At 42.7% G+C, this 26985-nt stretch overlaps 1 protein-coding gene across 10 annotated transcripts in view; it reads right to left on the reverse strand.

The window, feature by feature from the left end:
* LOC132482951 (cilia- and flagella-associated protein 77-like) overlaps positions 1-26985 on the reverse strand; it is a 49349-nt gene that overhangs the window by 15648 nt on the left and 6716 nt on the right. For 5 of the 10 annotated variants that reach the window (XR_009531028.1, XM_060088212.1, XM_060088211.1 and 2 more), the window contains exons 2-4: positions 24558-24640; positions 3639-3745; positions 565-622 (exon numbers count right to left, since the gene is read on the reverse strand). Coding sequence is in view for 8 of the 10 variants with exons in the window: in XM_060088212.1 (XP_059944195.1) it covers positions 567-622; positions 3639-3745; positions 24558-24640 (246 nt within the window). In the remaining 2 variants the exon portion in view is untranslated. Of the gene's footprint in view, positions 1-564; positions 623-3638; positions 3746-24557; positions 24644-26985 lie in introns of all 10 variants that reach the window. The other 5 variants (XM_060088216.1, XM_060088214.1, XM_060088215.1 and 2 more) reach the window with 2 other exon arrangements.

A 26985-nucleotide genomic window follows, 5' to 3' on the forward strand; every position in this document is an offset into this window, starting at 1 on the left:
AAAAGGTAAAAATGTATAGAGAGTGAATAACTCAGGATGTAAGCATGAGGATAGGGAATCTGAATACAAAGAGGAAGCACAGCAGAATTTTCTGAGGTATTGTAATACTTTTGTAAGCTGTCTTTGCTGGTAACAGAGATTATAGGAATTAATACATGTATAAGATGTATAAACCTACACATCAAAAAAACCTGAATTTTGCATATATGCCATTGCATTTTTTAAAATTTAAAAGACAAATGAGAGGATGGGACAAAATATTTGTAATATCTATATATATATTAATCCTATGTATAATATATATAAAGAACTCAAAATTGAATGAAAATGATGAAAATTTAACAAAAAAATGGAACAATACATGAACAGGGACTTCATAAAAATAAAAGGAACATAAAAAGAGACCTCAAATGTTTGCGATAATGTTCAACTCCATTTCTAATTAGAGACGAAAGTCATAATTAAAGTAGAAAAAAAATGCGAGGGATGAGCAAGATGACAGTGTTCCAGTTTTCGTCCCCCCACAGAAACATTGAGTTGACAATTATATATGCACAAAAATACCTTCATGCGAGCTCTCTGATCCAGGTGATAGATTCCAGGACCCAGGTGGAGCACAGAACTGAAAAAAGAAGCATTAAAGTGGAGAGTAAGAACTATATCATTATGTGGGAACAGATGTATATGTATGACTGATTCACTTTGTTATAAAGCAGAAACTAATAAAAAAAAATAAAAAAAGAACTATATCATTTTACCTACATCACTCCTCCTCCAAGTCCATACAGTACAGTGTCAAGAGAGATCCCCTTGGCCCAGGAGGGCTCTTGTAGGGGAATGAGAGAGCAACGTAAGCATCCAACTTTGCCAAAGAATCCACACTAGGCCTGACCAAGGGGACCTTGGTGACAAGCTCATATTCTTGGACCAAGGCTCCAGTCTTGATTTTATCCAGCCAGGCATTCGGCCTCGAACCTCATACACAGGCTCCAGACCCACCTCTAGAGCTGATTTACAAATATTACATTCGTTTCATTTATACAGCATATTAATTCAGTATTTGTACAGATTATACTTCCATTAAAAGTGATTACAAGATAGTGACTCTAATTCCTTGTGCTGTATCCCTGTTGCTTATATATTTTATATAATATATGTAGAAACTCTAAGGACTTTAGGGGAAAAAAGCACCTTTTAGAACTAATAAAAAAATTCAGGGCCTCCCTGGTGGCGCAGTGGTTGAGAGTCCGCCTGCTGATGCAGGGGATACGGGTTCGTGCCCCGGTCTGGGAGGATCCCGTATGCCGCGGAGCGGCTGGGCCCGTGAGCCGTGGCCGCTGGGCCTGTGCGTCCGGAGCCTGTGATCCGCAACGGGAGAGGCCACAGCAGTGAGAGGCCCACATACCGCAAAAAAAAAAAAAAAAAGGAAAAAAAAAATTCAGTAAACTTCTATGATTTAAACAAACTTAGGAAAATTGTTAAATTATGTTACATAATTTCTTACAACAAATTATTTAAAAATGAATTTAAGAAAGCAATCCTATACATAATAGCATATAAAAGAATAAATACCTAGAAATGAACAAGGAGGTGAACTGTTTGAATACTTAACATTATTTATAAAAAGCTGATGAAAGAAATGAAAGCAAACACAAATAATGAAAAGACCCTGTTTTATGTGTTGGAAGGATTCATATTGTTAAAATGTCCATAATACCAAAGCCATCTATGGATTAAATGCAATCCTTATCAAAATTTCTATGGCATTTTTCAAAGAAGTAGAAAAATAGTCTTAAAATTCATATGGAACCACAAAAGACCCTGAATAGCTGAAGAAATACTGAGTAAGAACAACAAAGCTGAAGGCATTGCACTTTCTTTTCAAACTATACTACAAAGTTATAGTAATCAAAATGGTGTGGTACTGGCATAAAAACAGACTGTAGACCACTAGGACAGAATTGAGGGACCAGAAATAAATTCTTGCATATATACTCAACTAATATTTGACAAGGGAACCAAAATTACCCAATGGGGAAAAGGTAGTCTTTTCACTAAATGGTGTTAGGAAAACTGGATATTCACATGGAAAAGAATGAAATTGGATCCCTACCTTAGACCATTCTGTGAAATAGATTAAAGACTTAAGTAATAAATTTTGTTGACTGTGGTCCTGACAATAGTTTTTCTTTTTCGTTTCTTTTTTTTGTTTTTGGATATAACTCCTAAACCATAAACAATAAAAGCAAAAAATGAACAAGTGGACCTACTACATCAAACTAAAAACCTTCTGCATATTAAAAGGGACATTCAACAAAAAGAAGAGACATCTTTCAGAGTGGGAGAAAATATTTTCTAACTATGCATGAGATAAGGGGTTAATAACCAAATTATCTAAGGAACTCATACAACTCGATAACAAAAAATAAATAATTCAATTATTAAATAGTCAGAAGAGGTGAGTATGTATTTTTCAAGACATAAAATGACTATATTTTGTATGTGTGTTTGTGTGTGTGTGTGTGTGTATTATATAATATATATATATTATATATATATATATATATATTTTTTTCCTTTATCAATTCATCTTAGAAAAGACAGGTAGTTTTCACATCTTGACTATTGTGAATAAGAATATGGGGCTGCTGACATGTCTTCAGGATAGTGATTTCCCTTATTTTGCATAAGTACCTAGAAGTGGAATTACTGTATACATACATATAGTCAGCCATAAAAAAGGAAATCCTGGGCTTGTCATATGGATAAATCTTGTGGTCATTATGTTAAATGAAATGTCAGACAGACAAAAGCAAATATTACATGATTTAACTAGTATACGGAATCTAAAATGCCAGTCATAGACAGAGTGCATGTGTGGTTGACAGGTTCTGGTGAGATGAAGGGACAGGGAAATGTTGGTCAAAGGGGTCCAAATTTCTTTATATATGTTATAAGATATGTAATTCCTGGGGTTCTAATGTATAACATAGCAACTCCAGTTGACAACTCTTTGTTGTACACTTGAAAATTTCTAAGTGATTACATCTTAAATGTTCTCAGCATACAAATAAAGGAATTATCTGAGATATGGCTGTGTTAACTCACCTTATTCTGATAACCATTTCATAATATATACATATATCAAGTCATGATATTGTACCTGAAACTTACACAAGGTTATTTGTCAATTATATCTGAATAAAGCAGAGGAAAAATACACTACAGACTTAAATGTAAGATCTAAAAATGTCAAATGCCTACAAGAAAACATGGGGAAATTTTTTTGATATTGGCCCTGGCAATGATTTTTTAAATATGAAAGAAAAGAACAGGCAAAAAAAAAATGCAATTTTGTCAAGCTGCATAGCAAAGGAAACAACAATTGAAAAGACAATCTACAGAATGAGAGACTATGTATGTATATGATAAAGTGCTAGTATCCAAAATTGCTAAGGAACTCCAAAATCTCAGTAGCAAAAATACCAATAACATGATTAAGGAACAGTTGAAGGAATTGAGTAGACATTTTTCCGGAGAAAACATACAGATGGCCAACAGGTATATGAAAAGGTTTTCAACAATACTAATCATCAGGGAAATGAAAATCAAAACCACAATGACATATCACTTCTCACCTGTTAGAATGACTATTACTGGAAAGACAAGAAACAAATATTTGGAGGATGTAGAGAAAAGGGGAGCCTGGTTGGCTGATACAGGATTGATCAACCTGAAAAACATACTGTGGGAAAGAAGTAGACACAAAAAGTCACATGTTATATGATTTCGCTTATATGAAATATCTACAATAGGTAAATCCATAGAGACAGCAAATTACTGACTGCCATGGATGGCAGAAAGTGAAAAAGGAGACTGAGTGTTAGATTTTCATCTGGGGTGATGAAAATGTTTGATACTAGATAGAAGTGATTTTTGCACAACGTGGCAATGATGCATATGTAACACCAGTAAATTGTACTCTTTAAATGGTTAAAGTTTATGTTAGTTTGAACCATACCTTATTATTAAAATTTGGAAAACATTTTCAAAAATTTTTTCATAAGATGAAATATACAGTTTATTACTCACCAATTCATTGCTAAATAGATACATCAAAATAGTGAAAAGAAAGACATATTCAGATATGTTCATTGTAGTTTATTCATAACAGGCCAAAATAGAAAATAATTAAATGCCCATCAATATGTTGGTGATATACGGAAGATATATCCACACAAAAGAATGCTCTTCAGCAACAAAAAGGAAAGCAATATGGATGCCAAATAAATTAAACTCAAAAAGATGCTGAGTGACAGCATCGGCAAAAGAGAATACAGTGTATGATACTTTTGAAATAAACCTCTAATAAAGAGTATTGTGATGGAAAGCTGACTAGTGGTTCTCTAAAGCAAGGAGTAAGGTAATATATGGGAATTAATTAAAATACCAAACAAATATAATGAAATGTCCTATATCTTGACAGAGGTAGATATATGTATAAATGTACATACACATATATATCTCAAATACATGTTTATATCTAAACATATACACAGTTTAAATAAATATGCATATGCATATTTAAATAGTATACACACTATATTATATATATATTTAAATATTATACATACTATATATATATATAAACTGTATACTAACAATCTGTGCATTTTTTTGTGACAGATTACAAACCCTTTCTTTCACAGTCCCTCCATTACTTACCTCATGGACGCATCACTCACTTTCCTGATCTTTTAGCACTCTCCAACACTCTTATCTGTTAGTCACATCCCAAACCACCATCACTGATGCCACATACTACCAGAAAAATCCCCTTCTATCACCTATGATCCATTATCTCAGAGATGTCCATTACTGAGCCCAGGAAACTGGTAAACTCTTTAACAATAACAGTAATAACACAATCTAAAATGTATTTTTTACCTTTATGTTATAAAAGTTTTTGATATTTTACCTTCTTAAGTTTTTACAAAATGGTGATGAAGACACTGTTATCCTTCACATTTCCACAATGATGTAATAAGTTTAAGTGATACAGCTGGGATGTGAACTCAATGAATCTTAAGTGCTACATTTAAATTTTAGCTCCCTTTTGTAATGTGGAGTAAGTATCTGCAGTATAGAAACAATAGACAGCTATTAGAGAATACCTATATTGTGACTAGGACATACAGTTCACTCTCAATATTTGACAGCATTTCTTATTACTATAGCTGAACTTAAGGCTCTTGGCTACTGTTTAGGTTAGGTACTACCAAGATTCCCCTTTGTCTAGAAGAGACCAAGGTTCTGAGAGCCAGTGACTTGCCAAAGGTCACTCAGTTGTTGTATGGTTTAGCCGGGCTCAAGCTTTGGTTACTTTCCTGCTATAAACCCTTCTGTGACTTTATATCCTCCTCTGGACAAAGTCTGACAATATTGGTATGCCATTTAGAGCCATGTGTGTCAGGTTCCATCCTTCATCTTGATGAATATATTAACTGAATGTATTTGATTACCCCCGCTTCCTTTCTCTCTTTCTACATCCATTCTCTTCCTTTTCCTCCTTCATCACTATGCCCATCTAGTGCATTTAAATTAGTTGATTATATACCCTGAGAAAACCATAATTCAAAACGTGACATGTACCATGGTGTTCACTGCAGCTCTATTTACAATAGCCAGGACATGGGACCAAGCTAAATGTCCATCAACAGATGAATGGATAAAGAAGATATGGCGACTAGACTTCCAGGGAAAATGGTGGAAGAGTAAGACGCGGAGATCACCTTCCTCCCCACAGATACACCAGAAATACAGCTACACGTGGTACAACCCCTACAGAACACCTACTGTACGCTGGGAGAAGACCTCAGACCTCCCAAAAGGCAAGAAACTCCCCACGTACCTGGGTAGGGCAAAGCGGAGAGATTCCTGCACAGAGGATCGGTGCCAACCGGCACTCACCAGCCCGAGAGGCTTGTCTGCTTGCCTGCCGGGGTGGGCGGTGCTGGGAGCTGAGGCTCGGGCTTCAGTCGGAGCACAGGCAGAGGACTGGGGTTGGTGACATGAACACAGCCTGAAGGGGCTAATGCGCCACAGCTAGCCGGGAGGGAGTCCGGGAAAAAGTTTGGACCTGCCGAAGAGGCAAGAGACTTTTTCTTCCCTCGTTGTTTCCTGGTGTGTGAGGAGAGGGGATTAAGAGCGCCACTTGGAGGAGCTCCAGAGACGGGCGCGAGCCGCGGCTGAAAGAGCGGACCCCAGAGATGAGCGTGGGATGCTGGGGCTGCTGCCGCCGCCGTGAGGCCTGTGTGCAAGCACAGGTCACTGTCCACGCCCCCCTTCCGGGGAGCCTGTGCAGCCCGTCACTGCCGGGGTCCCGGGATCCAGGGATGGCTTCCCTGGGGAAATGCACGGCGTGCCTCGGGCTGGTGCAACGTCACGCCGGCCTCTGCCGCTGCAGGCTCCACCCGCACTCTGTGCCGTTCCCTGCCCCCCGGCCTGAGTGAGCCACAGTCCCCGAAGTGGATGCTCCTTTAACCCTGTCCTGACTGAGCGAAGAACAGATGCCCTCCGGTGACCTACATGGAGGGGTGGGGCCAAATCCAAAGCTGAGACCCAGGAGCTGTGAGAACAAAGAAGAGAAAGGGAAATCTCTCCCAGAAGCCTCAGAAGCAGCAGATTAAAGCTCCACAATCAACTTGATGTACCCTGCATCTGTGGAATACATGAATAGACAACGAATAATCCCAAAATCAGGAGCCAGGAGTCAGTGCTGTGCCTCTGAGGTGGGAGAGCCAACTTCAGGACACTGGTCCACAAGAGACCTCCCAGCTCCACATAATATCAAACGGCAAAAATCTTCCAGAGACCTCCATCTCAACACCAGCACCCAGCTTCACTCAACGACCAGCAAGCTACAGTGCTGGACATCCTATGCCAAGCAACTAGCAAGACAGGAACACAACACCACCCATTAGCAGAGAGGCGGCCTACAATCATAAGAAGTCCACAGACACACCAAAGTACACCACCAGACGTGGACCTATCCACCAGAAAGACAAGATCCAGCCTCATCCACCAGAACACAGGCACTAGTCCCCTCCACCAGGAAGCCTACACAACCCACTGAACCAACCTTAGCCACTGGGGACAGACACCAAAAACAACGGGAACTATGAATCTGCAGCCTGCAAAAAGGAGACCCCCAAAACAGGAAGATAAGCAAAATGAGAAGACAGAAAAACACACAGCAGGTGAAGGAGCAAGATAAAAAGCCACCAGACCTAACAAATAAAGAGGAAATAGGCAGTCTACCTGAAAAAGAATTCAGAATAATGATAGTAAAGCTGATCCAAGATTCTATTTCCAAGATCCAAAATCTTGGAAATAGGATAGACAAAATGCAAGAAACAGTTAACAAGGACCTAGAAGAACTAAAGATGAATCAAGCATCAATTAAAAACACAATAAATGAAATGAAAAATACTCTAGATGGGATCAATAGCAGAATAACTGAGGCACAAGAACGGATAAGTGAGGTGGAAGATAAAATAGTGGAAAGAACTGCTGCAGAGCAAAATAAAGAAAAAAGAATGAAAAGAACAGAGGACAGTCTCAGAGACCTCTGGGACAATATCAAACGCACCAACATTCGAATTATAGGGCTTCCAGAAGAAGAGAAAAAGAAAGGGACTGAGAAATATTTGAAGAGATTATAGTTGAAAACTTCCCTAATATGGGAAAGGAAATAGTTAATCCAGTCCAGGAGGCACAGAGAGTCCCATACAGAATAAATCCAAGGAGAAATACGCCAAGACACATATTAATCAAACTGTCAAAAATTAAACACAAAGAAATCATATTAAAAGCAGCAAGGGAAAAACAACAAATAACACACAAGGGAATCCCCATCAGGTTAACAGCTGATCTCTCAGCAGAAACTCTACAAGCCAGAAGGGAGTGGCAGGACATAATTAAACTGATGAAGGAGAAAAACCTACAACCAAGATTACTCTATCCAGCAAGGATCTCATTCAGATTTGATGGAGAAATTAAAACCTTTACAGACAAGCAAAAGCTGAGAGAGTTCAGCACCACCAAACCAGCTTTACAACAAATGCTAAAGGAACTTCTCTAGGAGAGAAACACAGCAGAAGGAAAATACCTACAATAACGAACCCACAACAATTAAGGAAATGGGAATAGGAACATACATATCAATAATTACCTTAAATGTAAATGGACTAAATGCTCCCACCAAAAGACACAGATTGGCTGAATGGATACAAAAACAAGACCCATATATATGCTGTCTACAAGAGACCCACTTCAGACCTAGAGACACATACAGATTGAAAGTAAGGGGATGGAAAAAGATATTCCATGCAAATGGAAATCAAAAGAAAGCTGGAGTAGCAATTCTTATATCAGAAAAAATAGACTTTAAAATAAACACTATTAGAAGAGACAAAGAAGGACACTACATATTGATAAAGGGATCGATCCAAGAAGAAGATATAACAATTGTAACTATTTATGCACCCAACATAGGAGCACCTCAATACATAAGGCAAATACTAACAGCCATAAAAGGGGAAATCGACAGTAACACATTCATAGTAGGGCACTTTAACACCCCACTTTCAACAATGGACAGATCATCCAAAATGAAAATAAATAAGGAAACACAAGCTTTAAATGATACATTAAACAAGATGGACTTAATTGATATTTATAGGACATTCCATCCAAAAACAACAGAATACACATTTTTCTCAAGTGCTCATGGAACGTTCTCAAGGATAGATCATATCTTGGGTCACAAATCAAGCCTTGGTAAATTTAAGAAAATTGAAATTGTATCAAGTATCTTTTCTGACCACAATGCTATGAGACTAGACATCAATTACAGGAAAAGATCTGTAAAAAATACAAACACATGGAGGCTAAACAATACACTACTCAATAACGAAGTCATCACTGAAGAAATCAAAGAGGAAATAAAAAAATATCTAGAAACAAATGACAATGGAGACATGACGACCCAAAACCTATCGGACTCAGCAAAAGCAGTTCTAAGGGGGAAGTTTATAGCAATACAATCCCACCTTAAGAAACAGGAAACATCTCGAGTAAACAACCTGACCCTGAACCTAAAGCAATTAGAGAAAGAAGAACAAGAAAACCCCAAAGTTAGCAGAAGGAAAGAAATCATAAAGATCAGATGAGAAATAAATGAAAAAGAAATGAAGTAAATGATAGAAAAGATCAATAAAACTAAAAGCTGGTTCTTCGAGAAGATAAACAAAATTGATAAACCATTAGCCAGATTCATCAAGAAAAAAAGGGAGAAGACTGAAATCAATAGATTTAGAAACGAAAAAGGAGAAGTAACAACCGACACTGCAGAAATACAAAAGATCATGAGACATTACTACAAGCAACTCTATGCCAATAAAATGGACAACCTGGAAGAAATAGACAAATTCTTAGAAATGCACAACCTGCCAAGACTGAATCAGGAAGAAATAGAAAATATGAACAGACCAATCACAAGCACTGAAATCGAAACTGTGATTAAACATATTCCAACAACAAAAGCCCAGGACCAGATAGCTTCACAGGCAAATTCTATCAAACATTTAGAGAAGAGCTAACACCTATTCTTCTTAAAGTCTTCCAAAATATAGCAGAGGGAGGAACACTCTCAAACTCATTCTACGAGGCCACCATCAACCTGATACCAAAACCAGAGAAGGATGTCACAAAGAAAGAAAACTACAGGCCAATATCACTGATGAACATAGATGCAAAAATCCTCAACAAAATACTAGCAAACAGAATCCAACAGCACACTGAAAGGATCATACACCATGATCAAGTTGGGTTTATTCCAGGAATGTAAGGATTCTTCTATATACTCAAATCAAACAACGTGATACACCATATTAACAAATTGAAAGAGAAAAAACATGATAATCTCAGTAGATGCCGAGAAAGCTTTTGACAACATTCAGCACCATTTATGATAAAAAAAAAAACCTGCAGAAAGTACAAACACAAACATAGAGGGAACTTTCCTCAACAAAATAAAGGCCATATATGACAAACCCACAGCCAACATCATCCTCAATGGGGAAAAATTGAAACCACTTCCGCTAAGATCAGGAACAAGACAAGGTTGCCTACTCTCACCACTCTTATTCAACATAGTTTTGGAAGTTTTACGCACAGCAAACAGAGAAGAAAAGGAAATAAAAGGAATCCAAATTGGAAAAGAAGAAGTAAAGCTGTCACTGTTTGCAGATGACATGATACTATACATAGAGAATCCTAAAGATGCTACCAGAAAACTACTAGAGCTAATCAATGAGTTTGGTAAAGTAGCAGGATACAAAATTAATGCACAGAAATCTCTGGCATAACTATACACTAATGATGAAAAATCTGAAAGTGAAATCAAGAAAACACTCCCATTTACCATTGCAACAAAAAGAATAAAATACCTAGGAATAAACCTACCTAAGGAAATAAAAGATCTTTATGCAGAAAATTATAAGACACTGATGAAAGAAATTAAAGATGATACAAATAGATGGAGAGATATACCATGTTCTTGGATTGGAAGAAACAATATTGTGAAAATGACTATACTACCCAAAGCAATCCACAGATTCAATACAATCCCTATGAAACTACCACTGGCATTTTTCACAAAACTAGAACAAAAGATTTCACAATTTGTATGGAAACACAAAAGACCCCGAATAGCCAAAGCAACCTTGAGAACGAAAAACGGAGCTGGAGGAATCAGGCTCCCTGACTTCAGACTATACTACAAAGCTACAGTCATCAAGACAGTATGGTACTTGCACAAAAACAGAAATATAGATAAATGGAACGAGATATAAATCCCAGAGATAAACCCACACACATATGGTCACCTTATCTTTGATAAAGGAGGCAGGAATGTACAGTGGAGAAAGGACAGACTCTTCAATAAGTCGTGCTGGGAAAACTGGACAGGTACATGTAAAAGTATGAGATTAGAACACTCCCTAACCCGATACACTAAAATAAGCTCAAAATGGATTAAAGACCTAAATGTAAGGCCAGAAACTATCAAACTCTTAGAGGAAAACATAGGCAGAACACTCTATGACATAAATCACAGCAAGATCCTTTTTGAGCCACCTCATAGAGAAATGGAAATAGAAACAAAAATAAACAAACAGGACCTAATGAAACTTCAAAGCTTTTGCACAGCAAAGGTAACCATAAACAAGACAAAAAGACAACCCTCAGAATGGGAGAAAGTATTTGCAAACGAATCAACAGACAAAGGATTAGTGTCCAAAATATATAAACAGCTCATGCAGCTCAATATTAAAACAACAAACAACCCTATCCAAAAATGGGCAGAAGACCTAAGTAGACATTTCTCCAAAGAAGACATTCAGATGGCCAAGAAGCACATGAAAAGCTGCTCAACATCACTAATTATTAGAGAAATGCAAATCAAAACTACAATGAGGTATCACCTCACACCAGTTAGAATGGGCATCATCAGAAAATCTACAAACAACAAATGCTGGAGAGGGTGTGGAGAAAAGGGAACCCTCTTGCACTGTTGGTGGGAATGTAAACTGATGCAGCCACTATGGAGAACAGTATGGAGGTTCCTTAAAAAACTAAAAATAGAATTACCATATGATCCAGCAATCCCACTACTGGGCATATACCCAGGGAAAACCATAATTCAAAAAGACACATGCACTCCAGTGTTCACTGCAGCACTATTTACAATAGCCAGCTCATGGAAGTAACCTAAATGCCCATCGACAGACGAATGGATAAAGAAGATGTGGTACATATATACAGAATATTACTCAGCCATAAAATGGAACAAAATTGGGTCATTTGCTGAGACATGGATGGATCTAGAGCCTGTCATACAGAGTGAAGTAAGTCAGAAAGAGAAAAACAAATATCGTATATTAACACATATATGTGGAACCTAGAAAAATGGTACAGATGAACCAGTTTGCAGGGCAGAAATTGAGACACAGATGTAGAGAACAAACGTATGGACACCAGGGGGGAAAGTGGGGTGGTGGGGTGGGGGTGGTGGTGTGATGAATTGGGAGATTGGGATTTACATGGATACACTGATGTGTATAAAGTGGATGACTAATAAGGAAAAATATAAAGAAAAAAAAAGAAAATTATACCATTGGAATTTCTCTGTTTTCAAAATCATATACCTGGGGATCATTTTTAAATAAGGAATCGGGCCAAAAGAAGAATAACAACAGGAATTCATCAGTGAGCGGAGAGTGTTAGGGATCGCATCCCCCACACTCACCAGCTGACAACTCCGTGGCACCCCAAAACATGTGGCCTCTCTCTGACCTCAGAAACCTTCTGGGGCTTCCTCATTAAACTCTGTTTAGTGTCCTCACCATTCAACCACCCACCTGTCACATGTGGACAGAATCTGTTGGCCACTCTTGGATTCACTGCAGGCTTCTACTTTCCATCTGCCATGCCAGCCATGGAGCTGGCCGAGTAGGTCCCTTCTGCGTGTGCTTTTGAGGGAAATTTTCACAAGAGATTGATTCATACCACTGTGAACAGACCCCCAAACCTCAGCACTATAATCAGTTACCCAACAGCCCTTGGAAAGTTTGTTTTGGAAGTAGGAAATGTTCAACTACTCATTATCAGTAGAAATGAAAAAAGAGAAATGTGATTAGTGTTGAGAGAGAACGCTATCTACCTGTGAATGGATGAGGACGGAAAACTTTAGGAGAGTCCACACAGAAACAGTGTTGTCAGGGTTAAAATATAAGTCCTGAAAGGCTTTCACCAGGTCCTTAAGAATAACATTACAAAAACTGACATGAGCAACCATTCGAGAAGAAACACACAGTCTCTGTAGAAATACAAGTAAATTCGCTCTTTTTCCTTAAAGGAGTGTTCAAGTGCATTTTGTTCGTTTTTACAATAATGAAAGAGAGTGCCCTTCAATCAATTTTCTGTAATTTTCAGGACTGGTACAAATTATTATATTTTCTCCCTTTAAATGACAAGGGCAAAAAGTGGAGGGCTCCCCCGCCACCCAGAGCCAAGAGCCTGGGCCAGCAGGGGAGCAGAAGGATCCCTTGTGCTCAGAACACAGGGGCGCCCCGCGAGGTCCCGAGTCCGCGGGGCGCTGGCCTGGCGCACGCAGAACCTCGTGCCCAGAGGTTCCGACGCCTCACGAGCCGTCACAGCCCGTTGCCAACGGTCGCCTCAGCGACGTTAAGCTTTGCATCTACAGACTTCGGGGCCTCGCAGAAGCAAAAGGCCGTCGAAGGTCCGACGCCGCCGACCCGCGAGCACGGGCAGCTCCCTGAGCAGGTACCTGGGCACGGCCAAGGCCAGGCAGCCAGCCTGCGCCTGGCAGTGCCGGTCCACATGGTTCCCATGGTTCCGATGGTTCCCACGGACCGGGCCCGCCCGCGGCACTTGCCTCCCGCTGGGCCGGGACGGGTGACAATTCCTGCACCACCGCCTCTGCCGGGACTGCTGGCTCCGGGTCTGCAGGTCGCTCCCCGCCGCCCTGCACCGCTGGAAGCACTACCGGGTCCGCGGGTCCTCGGCGCCTCAGGGCTGGAGGCGCCTTCCCAGTGGGCCTCCCCGCTGCACCTTCTAGGGCCTGGGGTTTTCCGGCCATGGCAACAGTTTAAGGATGAGGTCCTTGTGGAACTCCCGCCACACGCAGCGCCTGGTGGACTTCCGTACTGCCCCCCGACAGCCTAGGCAGCTTGTACACCTCCCCGGACCCCTGTGCCAAGGAGACCGTGCTGAGGGCCCTCAACCGATGCGAGAAAGGAAAAAGGCAGCTCGACGGGCCTTTCAGGTCTGAGAGCCCCGAGCCCAAGAGAAGAAGGCAGAGACCCAAGCCCAAGCCATCAGCCTTCCGGCCCGTGTGGAGGCATGGAGTGATCACTGCCTTTGTGCCCAGGCCAGGGCCTCTGAGAAGCAGCTTCTGCTCCCAGTGCTACAACCTCCGAGAAGAGGACATTGAGCCCCGGCCTGACCAGCAGCCCTGCCTGAGCCTTCCCTCTCTGCCGCCCATGCTTTGGTGAGGCCACCACCCCAGCCCCCCAAGCCCCCCTCACCAAGCTGCACAGGGCACAGTCCCAGAGCCTCCCTGGAGTGGCTCTGGGACAGGAGAGATGGGAGCGGATCAGCACTCCTGGGCCTGGGCCTCCTGCAACCTGACGTCCCTGTTGAGTCCAGAGAGCCAAGGCCACCTCCTCCTGACACTCAAACCCACATTTCTTTTTACCCAGCTGACTCCTGCCCTACCCCTGCCTGAGCCAGTGGCACGGGCCGCCAGACCAGCTCCCTCCACTTCAGCCAGGAGCTGCCAAGCCCCAGAGCCACCTCCCCTACCGGCAGAGCCCACCCCAAGGAAGCACCGCTGACGTCCAGGCCTGCACTCCCTCCTGCCCACCCACCCTTCCTGCCTTTGCCCCTGAGACGACCCTTCTCGGAGGACCCTTCTCAGGAAGGCGTGCTTCTCCTCTGTTGCCCACTTCATACGGTTTAATGGTTGTTCTTATTTTAAATAATACTAAAATTTCTTCATTATCCTAGAGATTGTCATGGTCTTTCTTTCAAAGACTCAAACATTAGGATTTCATCCACATGATGGTTGCCCCACCCTGGCTCTTCTGGGGCCAGAAATGTCTTTGTTTGTGGGGTGCAGACCTCTGCATTGTAGGGTTTTAGCAAAATCCCTAGTCTCTATCCTCCAGGTGCCAGTAGATAATCCACAATGTAAACATATAACGTGTCTCCAGGCACTGCCAGATGTCTGGGGGGGGGGGGGAAGAGGGCGGTGTGGGCGGTGCACAATGACATTGGTGGAAAGCCACTGAGGGACAGTGACCTCTACTGTCAGAAACAGTCAAGCCCGGTCTCCCAAAATGTGCCTTTTTCAAAGACACAGAGAGGAACAAAATGAAGTGGTGTGTGCTTGCCAAAAACACATCCCCCATTTTGCAGAAGGATGTGGGATGCGAATGACTCATGTTTTGGGCCTTATTAACAATCAGACAATGCGTTTTTTTTAATGAGCTACTCATTTATCATCTTTAGGTTGGCAAAAATTGAAAAGTTAAAAAAATCAAATGCTGGAAATGATGCAGAGAATTGGAATCCCAGGCAGTGCTGTGGGTGTCGATGGGTCCAGTCCTTCTGAAGCGACACTTGGAAGTGTTTCCTAGAACACAATGCAGCCACCAGAAACACTCTTCACACACACACACACACTCACACACACACATTCAGACACACACACACACACACACACTGTTGAGGATGTTCTTCGCAGCCCCCTTTGTCAGAGCAGAGAATTGGAAGAAACTAAATGTCCACAAACAGGGGAAGGGATAAAGTAAATATGGTATTGCTATCAAGGGACTACTGCTCCACAGATTAAAGGAAAGAAAGAGCTCAGGGTTTCTGCACTGTTTGGCTGGGCCAGATGATTCTATGATGTGGATGCCCTGTGCATTGCAGGATGCTTAGAAGCAAAGCTGGCCTCTGTGGACTCCACATCATCAGGACCTCCTCCGGTAATAACAATCAAACATGTCTCCAGCCACTGCCAGATACTCCCTGAAGGACAAAAATCACCCCCAGTTGGGAACTACGGAACTAGAGTTACACATTTGTTTAAAAAGGTAAATCTCAAAAATACACTGTCAAATGAAAAAGATAGGAAGTGGCATATTATGGGTAGCACAAGTCATTCATATAAATAATAAAAAAATACGAAGTAACATTGCTGGCATAATAGAGGGGCCGGAAACCAAGTAAATGGTCATTTGGACACTTTGCCTGTATTGTTCTTTCCATCTAAAACCTCTTCAAATACTGTTCAAACATGAATTTCAAGGTTTCCCCTTAGGAGAGTCAGAGAATGAGCTGTAAACATAGCAAAGTCCCTTCTCCCTCCCATGAAGCACGCTTTCTAAGGGGGCGGAGACAGAAGGTAAACATTTAAATAAATGTACACACTGACAGGTGGGGAGATGTGCTATGAAGAAACCAAGGCAGGAGGAGGGATGCACACAGCTGCATCGACACACTGTGGCCCAAGAGCTTCCTCTGTCCCCATCACCATGGAACCCACTATCCCTTACTACGAATTCAAGGCCTTCATTCCATGTTTCCACTGGGGGGCAACACGTCACGCTTTAACACGACACCTCAGCAAATAAAAGGAAAATATGTTATCTACTTAGAAATAAAGATGTCCAAAACATTAAAATTGTTGGCTGAAAATATTAAACTCAACATTTTCAATGGAGACAGTTACTGTTACATACGAAACATCCTGGGCTGAAACTCTGTACATCAAGCTTTGATTTTAAAGTTTACTACCTGCAATTTGCTAGACATGAGACAAGGCATTGCACTCTGCATGAGTTACTAGAAAGGGCTTGAGATCTTCGTGTGTCAGTGAGAGTACGGTTCACTGATTAGGGGCTTCCTCAATAGAAGAGGAGTAAGTATCCCTCCTACATGATGGCTTGGCCAGGAAAAGTCAAAGAATTTAAGCCCACAAAACAGCAAGCTTCTGCTCTACAAATATCAACTATAGAGACAGAACTACAGAGATGTGTTTCCATTTGGTTACGATCTAGGCAGTTGAACGGCTAATGAGTAAACCCACTTGCCAAAGTAGCGAGCTTGTGGGGAAAGGGCCAGGGCAAAGCACACCCCTGCTTCTGGAGCCAGCTGCAAGGCAGAGGCTGCACAGGACGATGGAGACACCCTCGTGGGTTGGGGCTTCCTCCTTGTCTGGATGATCCTTTGGGAAATTAACGGATGTCCTGGCTGCCGTAAGAGTAAGACACTGAGGTCCAACAAGAGAAAAAGTTCAGGCGGTGGGGAGCTCCTTCTACTGTGGCCATTCCCACCACCTTCACCGTGGGAGTATCTGCCCAGGTGACTCAGGTGCAACACGAGGGAGAAATGGTGGGTGGGACACCGTCTGCTTCGGTCCACTGGAGCCCAGTAGTCGGGCGCCTGGTTTAAGAGCCAGGACGTTAAGCATGCTTCATTCACTCACAGATGCTTACCAAGAGCTAACAATGATTAGCCACTATGGTTAGGGAGCGTTAGGAAAAGAGCTCTACTGCAGGGGCATTTAGATTGCAGGACCCTGCCCATAAGTGTCGGGTCTAGGAGTTTAGTGCTATTAAGACGCTTGAAGATCAAGGTCACAGCGTGAGCTCACCAGAAGATTAAATCCAAAGTGGGAGCCAAAACTCCCAAGATGCCTGAATCTGTCCACAAGACTCCATGCTCCGTCAGAGAACAGACCCAGGACAGAGGGGAGGGCACAGGGCTTCTGGATTACACGTGTCTTGTCCACAGTCTTTGTCAGGAGGGTCTCTAGTTTCTACCCACAGTAGACCTTCATAGTCTCCGAGCTTTGAGCACCGTTTTCAATTTTACCAACTGAGCATTCCCCGGGAGCCTATCAAACACTCTGTCCATCTGAAACACAAGACTTCTCTGGACCCTGGGCCATGAGGCTAAGGCACAAATCTACCCTGCACTGTGTGGCCCTGTATTCCTGAAGTGTGGCCCGTGTGGGCACTCAGTGACTGTGATATGAATAGATGGATGAATGAACTAACAGAACACAGTGATGAGCTCCATTGTTTTTACTCACTGTTTCTACATTATTCCAAGAGAGAGTAACCGAGAAAGTAAATTGGGCCTGCACAGCAATAATAGAAAAGGGAGAAAGGAAAGGAGGGAGATTACTTCCCTAAAACTTTGTTTCCCCAATCACAAATATTCAGACGACATAACACAGACAACTCTCTAGTATAAGAAGCCTCCTGAATACAGTGCAGGTAGAGGTAGCCGAGAGGAAGTGTCCATGGAAGGAAAGTGGGTTCTAAAGGAAGTAACCTGAAGACGGATATACAGATTTCACTAGGTTATTTACTTAGCGACCAAAAGATGCAGATTCCTTCCAGTGATAGATTATGTCCAACCAGCGTGACTTCTTCCATGCCCTTTCTTCTAAATGTGACCACACTGAATGTCCTCTAAGATTTGCACAAAATGAAAACTTAATCAGCCAACAGCACTGACTGAACTAAACATGTCTTTTGAAGTATGTTTTGATGTAATAAATAAACTGAAATGCCTAAATCTTACAAAGTTCTCATCACAAGAAAAAAAAATTATAAGACAATGCACAGTAACAGATGTTAACTAGACTTACTGAGGTGATCATTTCACAATACGCACAAATATCAAATCATTATGTCGTATACCCGCAACTAATATAATGTGGTCTGTCAATCATACCTCAATAAAAATAAATAAATAAATAAATGCCTGAAATGGCATTAGCACAGCTAAACAGCAAACCTACACTTTCAAGATTTGTAAATATAGATGGGTCTGATGGAATCCTTTGTATTCACTGGAATAACAATTTTGTCCAACTGTTTCACAAAGCTGTAATATTGGTACATATACAATTACTCATGTCAGCAAAAACTAAAAGGGTAGAAATGTCCACTCCCATTCCTTGAGGGTGGGGAGCCCTGGTCTGAAGGTAACTGTCTAAGAACTGGCTCCACTGCCACTTCTCATCAGTGGCGCCAGACAGGGCTAACTAGGGTGGGAAGAATCGGGCTCTGGCAATCAAAGGACTAAATAGGAGCTGGGCTGCTGTTTAACAGGCACAAGACCATTCATCCCCTTACGGTGGATACAAGAGCATGTTGTTCGTTCTTAGATCACAAGGCTTATCCTTGACTAATTAGGCAGAGGAAGACATCCACTCCGTGCCCTACATCATTTTACTCAGAAGGAGAACACTATGCCTGAGTTACTCTTCTGCCTCTCCTGCTAAAATTACTCTACAAAACCAATATTGGAGTAAACTAGGCAATTAGATTTCTCAGTTCACCTGGAAAATAGACTGAAGTTTAAACTTAATCATATTTTCCTGAGATAATACTACTTCCTACATTTAAAAATTCCTATGAAAGGATTTTAGAAAATCTGGCCTAAACCTTCTTATAAAAACTTGAAAACACCTGTTTACCATCTTCAGTCAAAGTCCCAAGAAACCTTCAAGTAATCTGATCTAATGAAACCAGAACTTTCTACCACTTAAACTTGTCCTTCCTTCTTCCATTGTACTTTGAAGAAAACCCAGGGAAGAGCAAGAAAACCACTTGATATCAAGATTTGTAAGTAATGCTTTCAAAGGAACTGTCTCGTTTCTGTCACATTTCGTCCGTCTTCCGTGACCCCCAGGGCCGGCTTCTTGCGTGTGGGCCCGTGCTGTGTGGGACCTGGATTTACCCATCATTTAAATCTCAGGGCCTACCTAGCAGCCTACACGGCAGGCTTCCAACACAGGTTACTTAATTCTCTGGCCCCCATCCAGCAGTGCGGCCCACAGGCGGCCTCAGGAGAGCGCCATGAAGAAGAGGCTTCTGCTTCTCACACCTCTGCCTTGGGCGCTCTGTCAGCTCTTTCTCTCCCTCACTCCCTGACAGCACCGCGAGGAGGCGCGATGGAGCTTGCCTGTCATTTCTGGCCCTTAAAGAGCTCAGGCCGGTCTGATCGAAACCTAGACGCACTGTCTTCCCGCCCCTAACACACAGCTTCCCTCCCCCGGCCGTGCTGGCCTCAGCGGGCGTGCTCTGTTCATTGACTCTCCTGGCTCCACCCGTCCTGCGCTTCGCCCCTTACCTCCCCGCAGTCCTGCTCACTGGGGGATGGAAAAGGGAGGTGGGAGAGGGCGGGGATCCGACAGGAGAGAAAAAGGCAAGCTTCATTTTCCCAAGCCAGGCTCCTTGTGCTGCCCGCTGGCCGCTGATGCCTCCTGCCGGGGCGGGTCCTCGCGTTCTCCACCCAGAGTGCACCCGGGGGGCCCCAGGAGACAGGTCTGGGGGCCTGTGCACTGCCCCTTCCCCTGACAAGGATGACGCAGTCTGGCCGAAGGCTTCCATCTCGCCCCTCCCTGCCCGCTCTGCCACCTTCCTTCGGCCCTGCACTTGGCTCTCGGGCCCCACAGGCAGCGACTCGTGCAGCTCCCTCCGGAGGCCTCTGCTTGGCCCCGGGCAGCCATCCGAGTGCAGGCTGTTGGCAAAGCCGCCCTCTCTCACCCAGCCACGGAGGCTCAAGCCAGCCTTTGCCCTCAGACTTCTCCAGCTAAGAGGCAGGTGCCAGTTTCTGTTCCACCTACAGGATAGTCTCAGTGGCTGGGGACACCATCACGGTGGCTCATGCTCCAGGTGCTGCTACTCTGGTGGCAGCAGCTGGAAGTGGCCCTGGGAACGTCTGCAAGCTGGGGAGTGATGTGCCCCTCTCTCCTCTCACGGACGGCTCCTCTCTCTACTAGCAGCGCTGCCTGACCTGAGGTGGGCAGGAGAACACGCAAGGGGTCCACTAGTCTGGCCTGGGTGCTAACTCATCACATGGACCCAGCGGTCAGCTCCCAGCGGGCTGCGTGGTGCACCCACACTGGGGCGCATCCCCGCCCCTGTCCTGCCGGGAAGGCTGTGGACACGCCACACCCTCTCTGCAGGGCCTCGCCCTCTGCCTCTCGGACCCTCGACCTTCTCTTCCACTGCCCGCTTGGGGTCATGGTGACTGCACCCGTTCAGCTCTCCTGCAAGTCCTTCATGGATGTGGCCAGGACCTCGCTTTAGAAACAACACCCTCTTGCAGAGTCAATCCAGCTTATATTGGGTCAAGGGTAGGCTGGCGGTAGGTTCCCAGATATGCAGAGGAGACACTGAGCCCTGTGTCACTGGACGTGATCATGCTCGATATGAGATACCGTAGTTAGGACTGGGTGAAAGGTGGGACGGAGAGTCTTCATTACTCTGTTCATTATTTGACTATCTTTGGTGAGTTACTCTTTACATCTTCCACCCAGCGCATCTCAGTAGCTCTGAGATTTCTGCGGTATCCATAGAATAAGCAATGACAGGATAGGAAAAAATAGATGTAAAAAAACGGCCAATGTTCAAGATTTGAATCCCTAAAGCCATCCTAACAGGCATTCTTCCCACCCTGTAGAATCCACTCTGCCTCACACTGGCACCAAAAGACCTCTGAAAAGCACATTTAAAATCTGATCCATTTGCCAAGCTAGTGGTGTCTTTCTATTACCCACCACACTCGGGAGAGCCAGCCTGTCTGGGAAGCTGTTTTCAATTCATCTTGCATTGTGTGGTGCCCTTTCCCATAGAGGAAACCTGCTCATGTAAAGAAGCAGCCACCACTAGGGGGGCGGCACGTGTACTGCATCTTAAACACATCCTGATTCATGAGGCAGCCCTCAGCCCTCAGCCCCCAGCCCCTTGAGAGCAGTGCTGCTGGGACTCCAGCTGCCTGAGCGTTCACAGGAAAACAATTTGTTGACCCCAATCTAGGTTTGCACTTTTCAATTTTTCAACTGACACTGGCAACAAAAGCCTCTATACAGCCTATGCACCCAGTTCCAATTAAAACACCTTTGCAAATAAACCAGCTTACATATGCACACACTCCTACAATGTCCGGGTTCTGAAAAATCAAATTCCCAAAGTCAATTCCTCAAAACTAATCTGAAATGTTACATATTTAAATTAACTTTTACTAAGAATGGAAATGTGATATAACACAGTAAGTTACAAGGTGAAATTTAGGTACTAAGAGGAAGTAATAATACAATGAACACAGCAATGTATAAAACCTATTGATCAAACATGACAATAAGATAAAAAGAGACTAGCTGAGGGGCTAGCATGGTGAGATGACCAGAGGCTTTTTTTCTTATATTCTTCTCTTTTTTTTGCATTTTTTAAAATTGAAGTATAGGTTTATGTACAATATTATATAAGTTGCAGGTGTACAACACAGTGATTTACAGTTTTAAAGGCTATAACTCCATTTATAGCTATTATAAAATACTGGCTCTATTCTCTCTGCTGTATGATATATCCTTGTAGCTTACTTATTTTATATATAGTAGTTTGTACCTCTTAACCCCCTAACCCTATCTTGCCCCTCCCCCTTCCTTCTCCCCAGTGGGAACCACTGGGTTGTTCTCTATATCTGAGTGTGTTTCTTTTTCTTATACTCACTACTTCATTTTTTAGATTCCACATATAAGTGATAACATACAGTACTTGTCTTATTATTTCACTAAGCATAATAGCCTCCCAAGTCCATCCACGTTGTTGCAAATGGCAAATTTTCATTTTTTTTTTTTCGGTTGAGTAGTATGCCATTGTATGTGTATGTGTATGTGTGTCTGTGTGTGTGTGTGTGTGTGTGTGTGTACACCACATATTCTTTATCCATCCTTCTGTTGATAGACACTTAGGTGGCTTCCGTGTCTTGGCTATTGTAAATAACACTGCTGTGTACATTGGGGTGCATGTATCTTTTTGAGTGAGGGATTTTCTTTTTTCTGATATATACCCAGGAATGGAATTGCAGGGTCGTATGGTAGTTCTATGTTTAGTTTTCTGAGAAACCTCCATACTGTTTTCCACAGAGGTTGTACAATTTACGTCCCCACCAATGGTGTACATGGGTTCCCTCTTCTTATATTTTCCCTTTTTCATTTCTTGGAAGGCAACCTTCTCATTTTTTTATTTTTAAAAGGTTATTATAAATTGTTTTGGAAAGAATGCTTCTGTTTAAAGCATAAGATAAAGGCAAATATATCTTCTCTAAAAATCTATAAAACAGGAGTAAAGTTCACGTAGGGCATCATTTGTTTTTTTACCTTACACCTCCTTCTTGTAATTTTTTGAATCATGTGAACATGTTACGTATCTTAAAATACATACGTGTGCTGTGTATATATGTGTGTGTTTGTGTACACACAAATCCACATATTATATGTTTATTTTGCTCCCCCAAATGTTACTCTTCTCTTTTATCCCTTATATTCACAGCCCATGCATGATACATTGTGGGTCTGAGGAAGACAATAAATAGAAACCCTCTTTGTCAAGTTCTCAATAAAATTAGGACAAAAGAATGAAGCAGACAGGAGACCACAATAAAAGGCTGCGTTGGAGGATATGACTTTTATCAGCGGGCAAATTTCCTTCCTAATTTTAAAAATATCCTGCGATGAGATAAATTCATCTACACTGACCCAGGCAGAGCTGAACCAAGGGAGGTATCACAATATTCTGGTGTAATATGCAAGATATTTAACACCTTAGGATCTGGCCCCTACCAATCTAAACAGTCTACAGCTACAGACAGCATGGACAACCATGTGGGTGTGTGAGCTTGCCCAGGCAGGGCTTGATTCTGTACTTAGTGTGGGGAGCAGCACAGAAAAATGTGTGCAGAGGGCAGGCCGGCTCCTCAAGAGAAGGGAACCCATGCCCCGTTTATCCTTCCAGCCCACCAATCAAATCAGTCATTTCACCTCTCAAAGGAAGAGTGAAGTAAGGGAGTAGAGAGAAACCAGGAGTGTTACCCTAATCACAAATGGAGATGGACGGAAACATCACAAATAGGGAAGATTCCTTCGGAAGAACAGATTCAAATGTAAAACTATTAAAAGTTGGACTAAGGCTCTGAAGAAAATAAACAAGGTGCTGTGACAAATACCAACAGTGCGATGAACCTATACATATGTAAGTTATTTTCAAAAGGAGTGCTGTGCACTTCTCCCCTTGCCCCCAAGTTCACATGTTGAAGTCTTAACCCCAACTGTGAATGTATTAATATTTAGAGATAGGGCCTATAAGGAGATAATTACAGTTAAATGAGGTCATAATGGTGGAGCCATGATAGAGAGGATTAGCACCCTCATCCAGAAAGGCACCAGAATGCTCACTCTCTCCCCTGCCCCTTCCCCCTCAACAAAGGAGAGGTTATGTGAGCATACAAAGATTTGGTGTTGCCTACAAGCTGAAAGAAGAGGCCCCAGAATGAAACCTACCTTGTCAGCATCTTAATCTTCAAGTTCCAAGCCTCCAGAACTGTGAGAAATAAATTTCTGTTGTGTAAGCCACCCAGTCTGTGGTATTTGGTTATGGCAGCCAGAGCAGACCAATATAATGAGAAGCAAAATATTTTTTTTCTATCTTTATCTATCTATCTATCTGCAAGAGAAATATATATATATATATATATATATATATATATATATATATATATATATATATATATATACACACACACACACACACACACACACACACACACACACACACATATATATATATAAATGTAGAAAGCTTATGACATGTAACTACAAATGTTTGTATTTATCTTCATAGTGCCTATTGAATGAAGAGCATTGTTAGAACATGATATAATCTATAAGCTGAGCTAGATTATAAAGGTTCTTTTTAATGTTAAATTAAAAGGTGAGTCCCTAAAAAGTCGAGGTATACATTATTTTCAAGATTGAGTTTTGCATGAACGTCCTGTCTCAAATAATACTGCAAACAGTCAATTTAGACTTTTCATTGCTTACTTACTCAGTTGCTTCTCTGTTGGGAACTCTTCTCATGGAGAAAGACACCATCATTTTGAAGATATATTCTTCATTTGTATCCCAGGCCTACTGAAAGAGAAGTAAAACTGAAGGTAATGTGAAGAGGCATGGGGTAAAAATTGGCCCATTGGGTTCTAAGTGTGGCCACACTGGTGTTGGTGTGTGTCAGTCTGTCCCTATCTGCGTCTCTCTCTGATCTTCCTCATACAATAAAGACTGGTGACCATGATAAATCATGTCACCATAATGTTCAGGATAGAGTTTCCTGGCTATTCTATCATTGTAACTGTGGTGTGTTTCCCATGGCATTATCTTCTTCCAAATCTGCAGTATTAGTAGCCAGTCAACAAATAGGTCATTTGGACATCTCATCCTGGACATAAACAGTTGATTCCCTTCTTTCCTTTCACCTTTCCCTCATAAACTGACTCCCTTTCTCAGCTTCCTTCCCTTTATTAACACCGGTACAATTTTACTTTTTATATTTTTAGCTGAAAACTTGAGTGTACGTGTGTATATTATGGGCTGAATTGAACCCCCCTGCAGAGAAATTCATATGCTAAATCCTACACCCCCCGTACCTCAGAATGGAACCATATATGGAGATAGTGTCTTTACAGAGGTGATTAGGTTACAATTAGATGACTAGGGTGGGCCCTAATCCAATATGACAGATGTCCTTGTAAGAACAGGAAATTTGTCACAGACACATACAGAGGGAAGACGTGTAGACACAGGGAGAAGTCAGCCATCTAGAAGCCAAGGGGAGAGGCCTGGAACACCTCCCTCCCTCACAGAACTCAGAAGGAACCGACCCCGCTGACACCTTGATCTTGGACTTCCAGCCTCCAGAATGAGAGAAAACAAATTTCTGTTGTTTAAGCCACTCAATCTGTGGTACTGTGTTACAGCAGCCCTAGCAAACTGAAGTGGCTGACCCCATATTTTAGGTGGTAATCAAGTGTAACTGGAGAAAATCACAAAACAGCTTTTGTGGCTTAACTCTAAACTCATGATGACCTACTCCCAAATTGCCTGGGATCCCCTTAGTAGTCTCCAACAGTTTTCTCGCTCTCATGATTCACAATGACTATTTCAAAGCTCCTTCAGGCCTCTCCAAATCTCAGTGCTGCCCTCAAACCTCACTCTCACTAGGCACTCTTGTTTTATAAGTTACTGATAACATCTCAAGTCATCCACTTACACTCCCCCGCCCTCCTGACACCAAGTACAAAACTTCCTCCATAGGCACATGTCTTAGCCACGTCCTCCCCCGAAGGGCCAGATGTGGTGTATCTCCTCCTGTCAAAGGCTGTTCTGTCCACCTCTATTAGGAACACTTCCATTCGGCCCTTCCCGGGATCTAAACAATACAGTTTCCCCCTCTCTTCTGTGCATTCAGTGCTGACTGGAGGCTCTCCATTGACTCTGAACCATGCTCAAGTCTTTCCCATTAAAACAACAGCAAAACTAAATCACTTTATTCAGTCCTCCTTCTTCTACCCATTGCTGTCTCTCTCCTGCCCTTCACAGCCAAAATTCCCAAAGGAATTATCCATCCTTCTGTCTTTACATGGTCACTGCCCACTTACTCTTTTTTTATATAAATTCATTTATTTTATTTATTTTTGGATGTGTTGGGTCTTTGTTATTGTGCATGGGCTTTCTCTAGTTGCGGCGAGCAGGGACTATTCTTCATTGCGGTGAGCGGGCCTCTCATTGCAGAGCACGGGTTCTTGTTGAGGAGCACAGGCTCTTCTTGTGGAGCACGGGTTCTAGGCACGTGGGCTCAGTAGTTGTGGCACATGGGCTTCAGTAGTGGTGGCTCATGGGCTCTAGAGCGCAGGCTCAGTAGTTGTGGCACACGGGCTTAATTGCTCCGCGGCATGTGGGATCTTCCCAGACCAGGGCTCAAACCTGTGTGCCCTGCATTGGCAGGTGGATTCTTAACCACTGTGCCAGCAGGGAAGCCCCACTGCCCACTTATTCTTAACCTCCTCCACCATGTGCCTTCCAATCCCTCCACTCCACAAAGCAGCTCTCTCACATTACCAATGACCTTCACGCTGCTCAACACAATGAGCAGTTTTCAGTCACGCCTCGCTTGGCCTCTCAACGGCATCTGATGCTCTTGAACAGTCCCTTCATCTGAAAGCGCTCTCTTCCCTTTCGTGATATACAGTGTCATCCTGGTTTTCCTCCTGCCCCTCCGCCTCCTTTGCAGGTTCACCCTCCTCTACAAGGCCTTTAAGCTTTTGAGAATCGCTAAGCTCAAGGCTAGCCCCTCTCCTCTTGCCACCCTCTGCTTTCTCCCTCAGCACCGTCATTACCACCTCAATGCAGGTGACACAGGAATGTGTATCTCAAGCCACTTCTGTCCTTGCCTGTTTGTCAATAATATGTCAACGTCA

This window comes from Mesoplodon densirostris (genome assembly GCF_025265405.1).
Source record: "Mesoplodon densirostris isolate mMesDen1 chromosome Y unlocalized genomic scaffold, mMesDen1 primary haplotype SUPER_Y_unloc_1, whole genome shotgun sequence".
Classification (NCBI taxonomy): domain Eukaryota; kingdom Metazoa; phylum Chordata; class Mammalia; order Artiodactyla; family Ziphiidae; genus Mesoplodon; species Mesoplodon densirostris.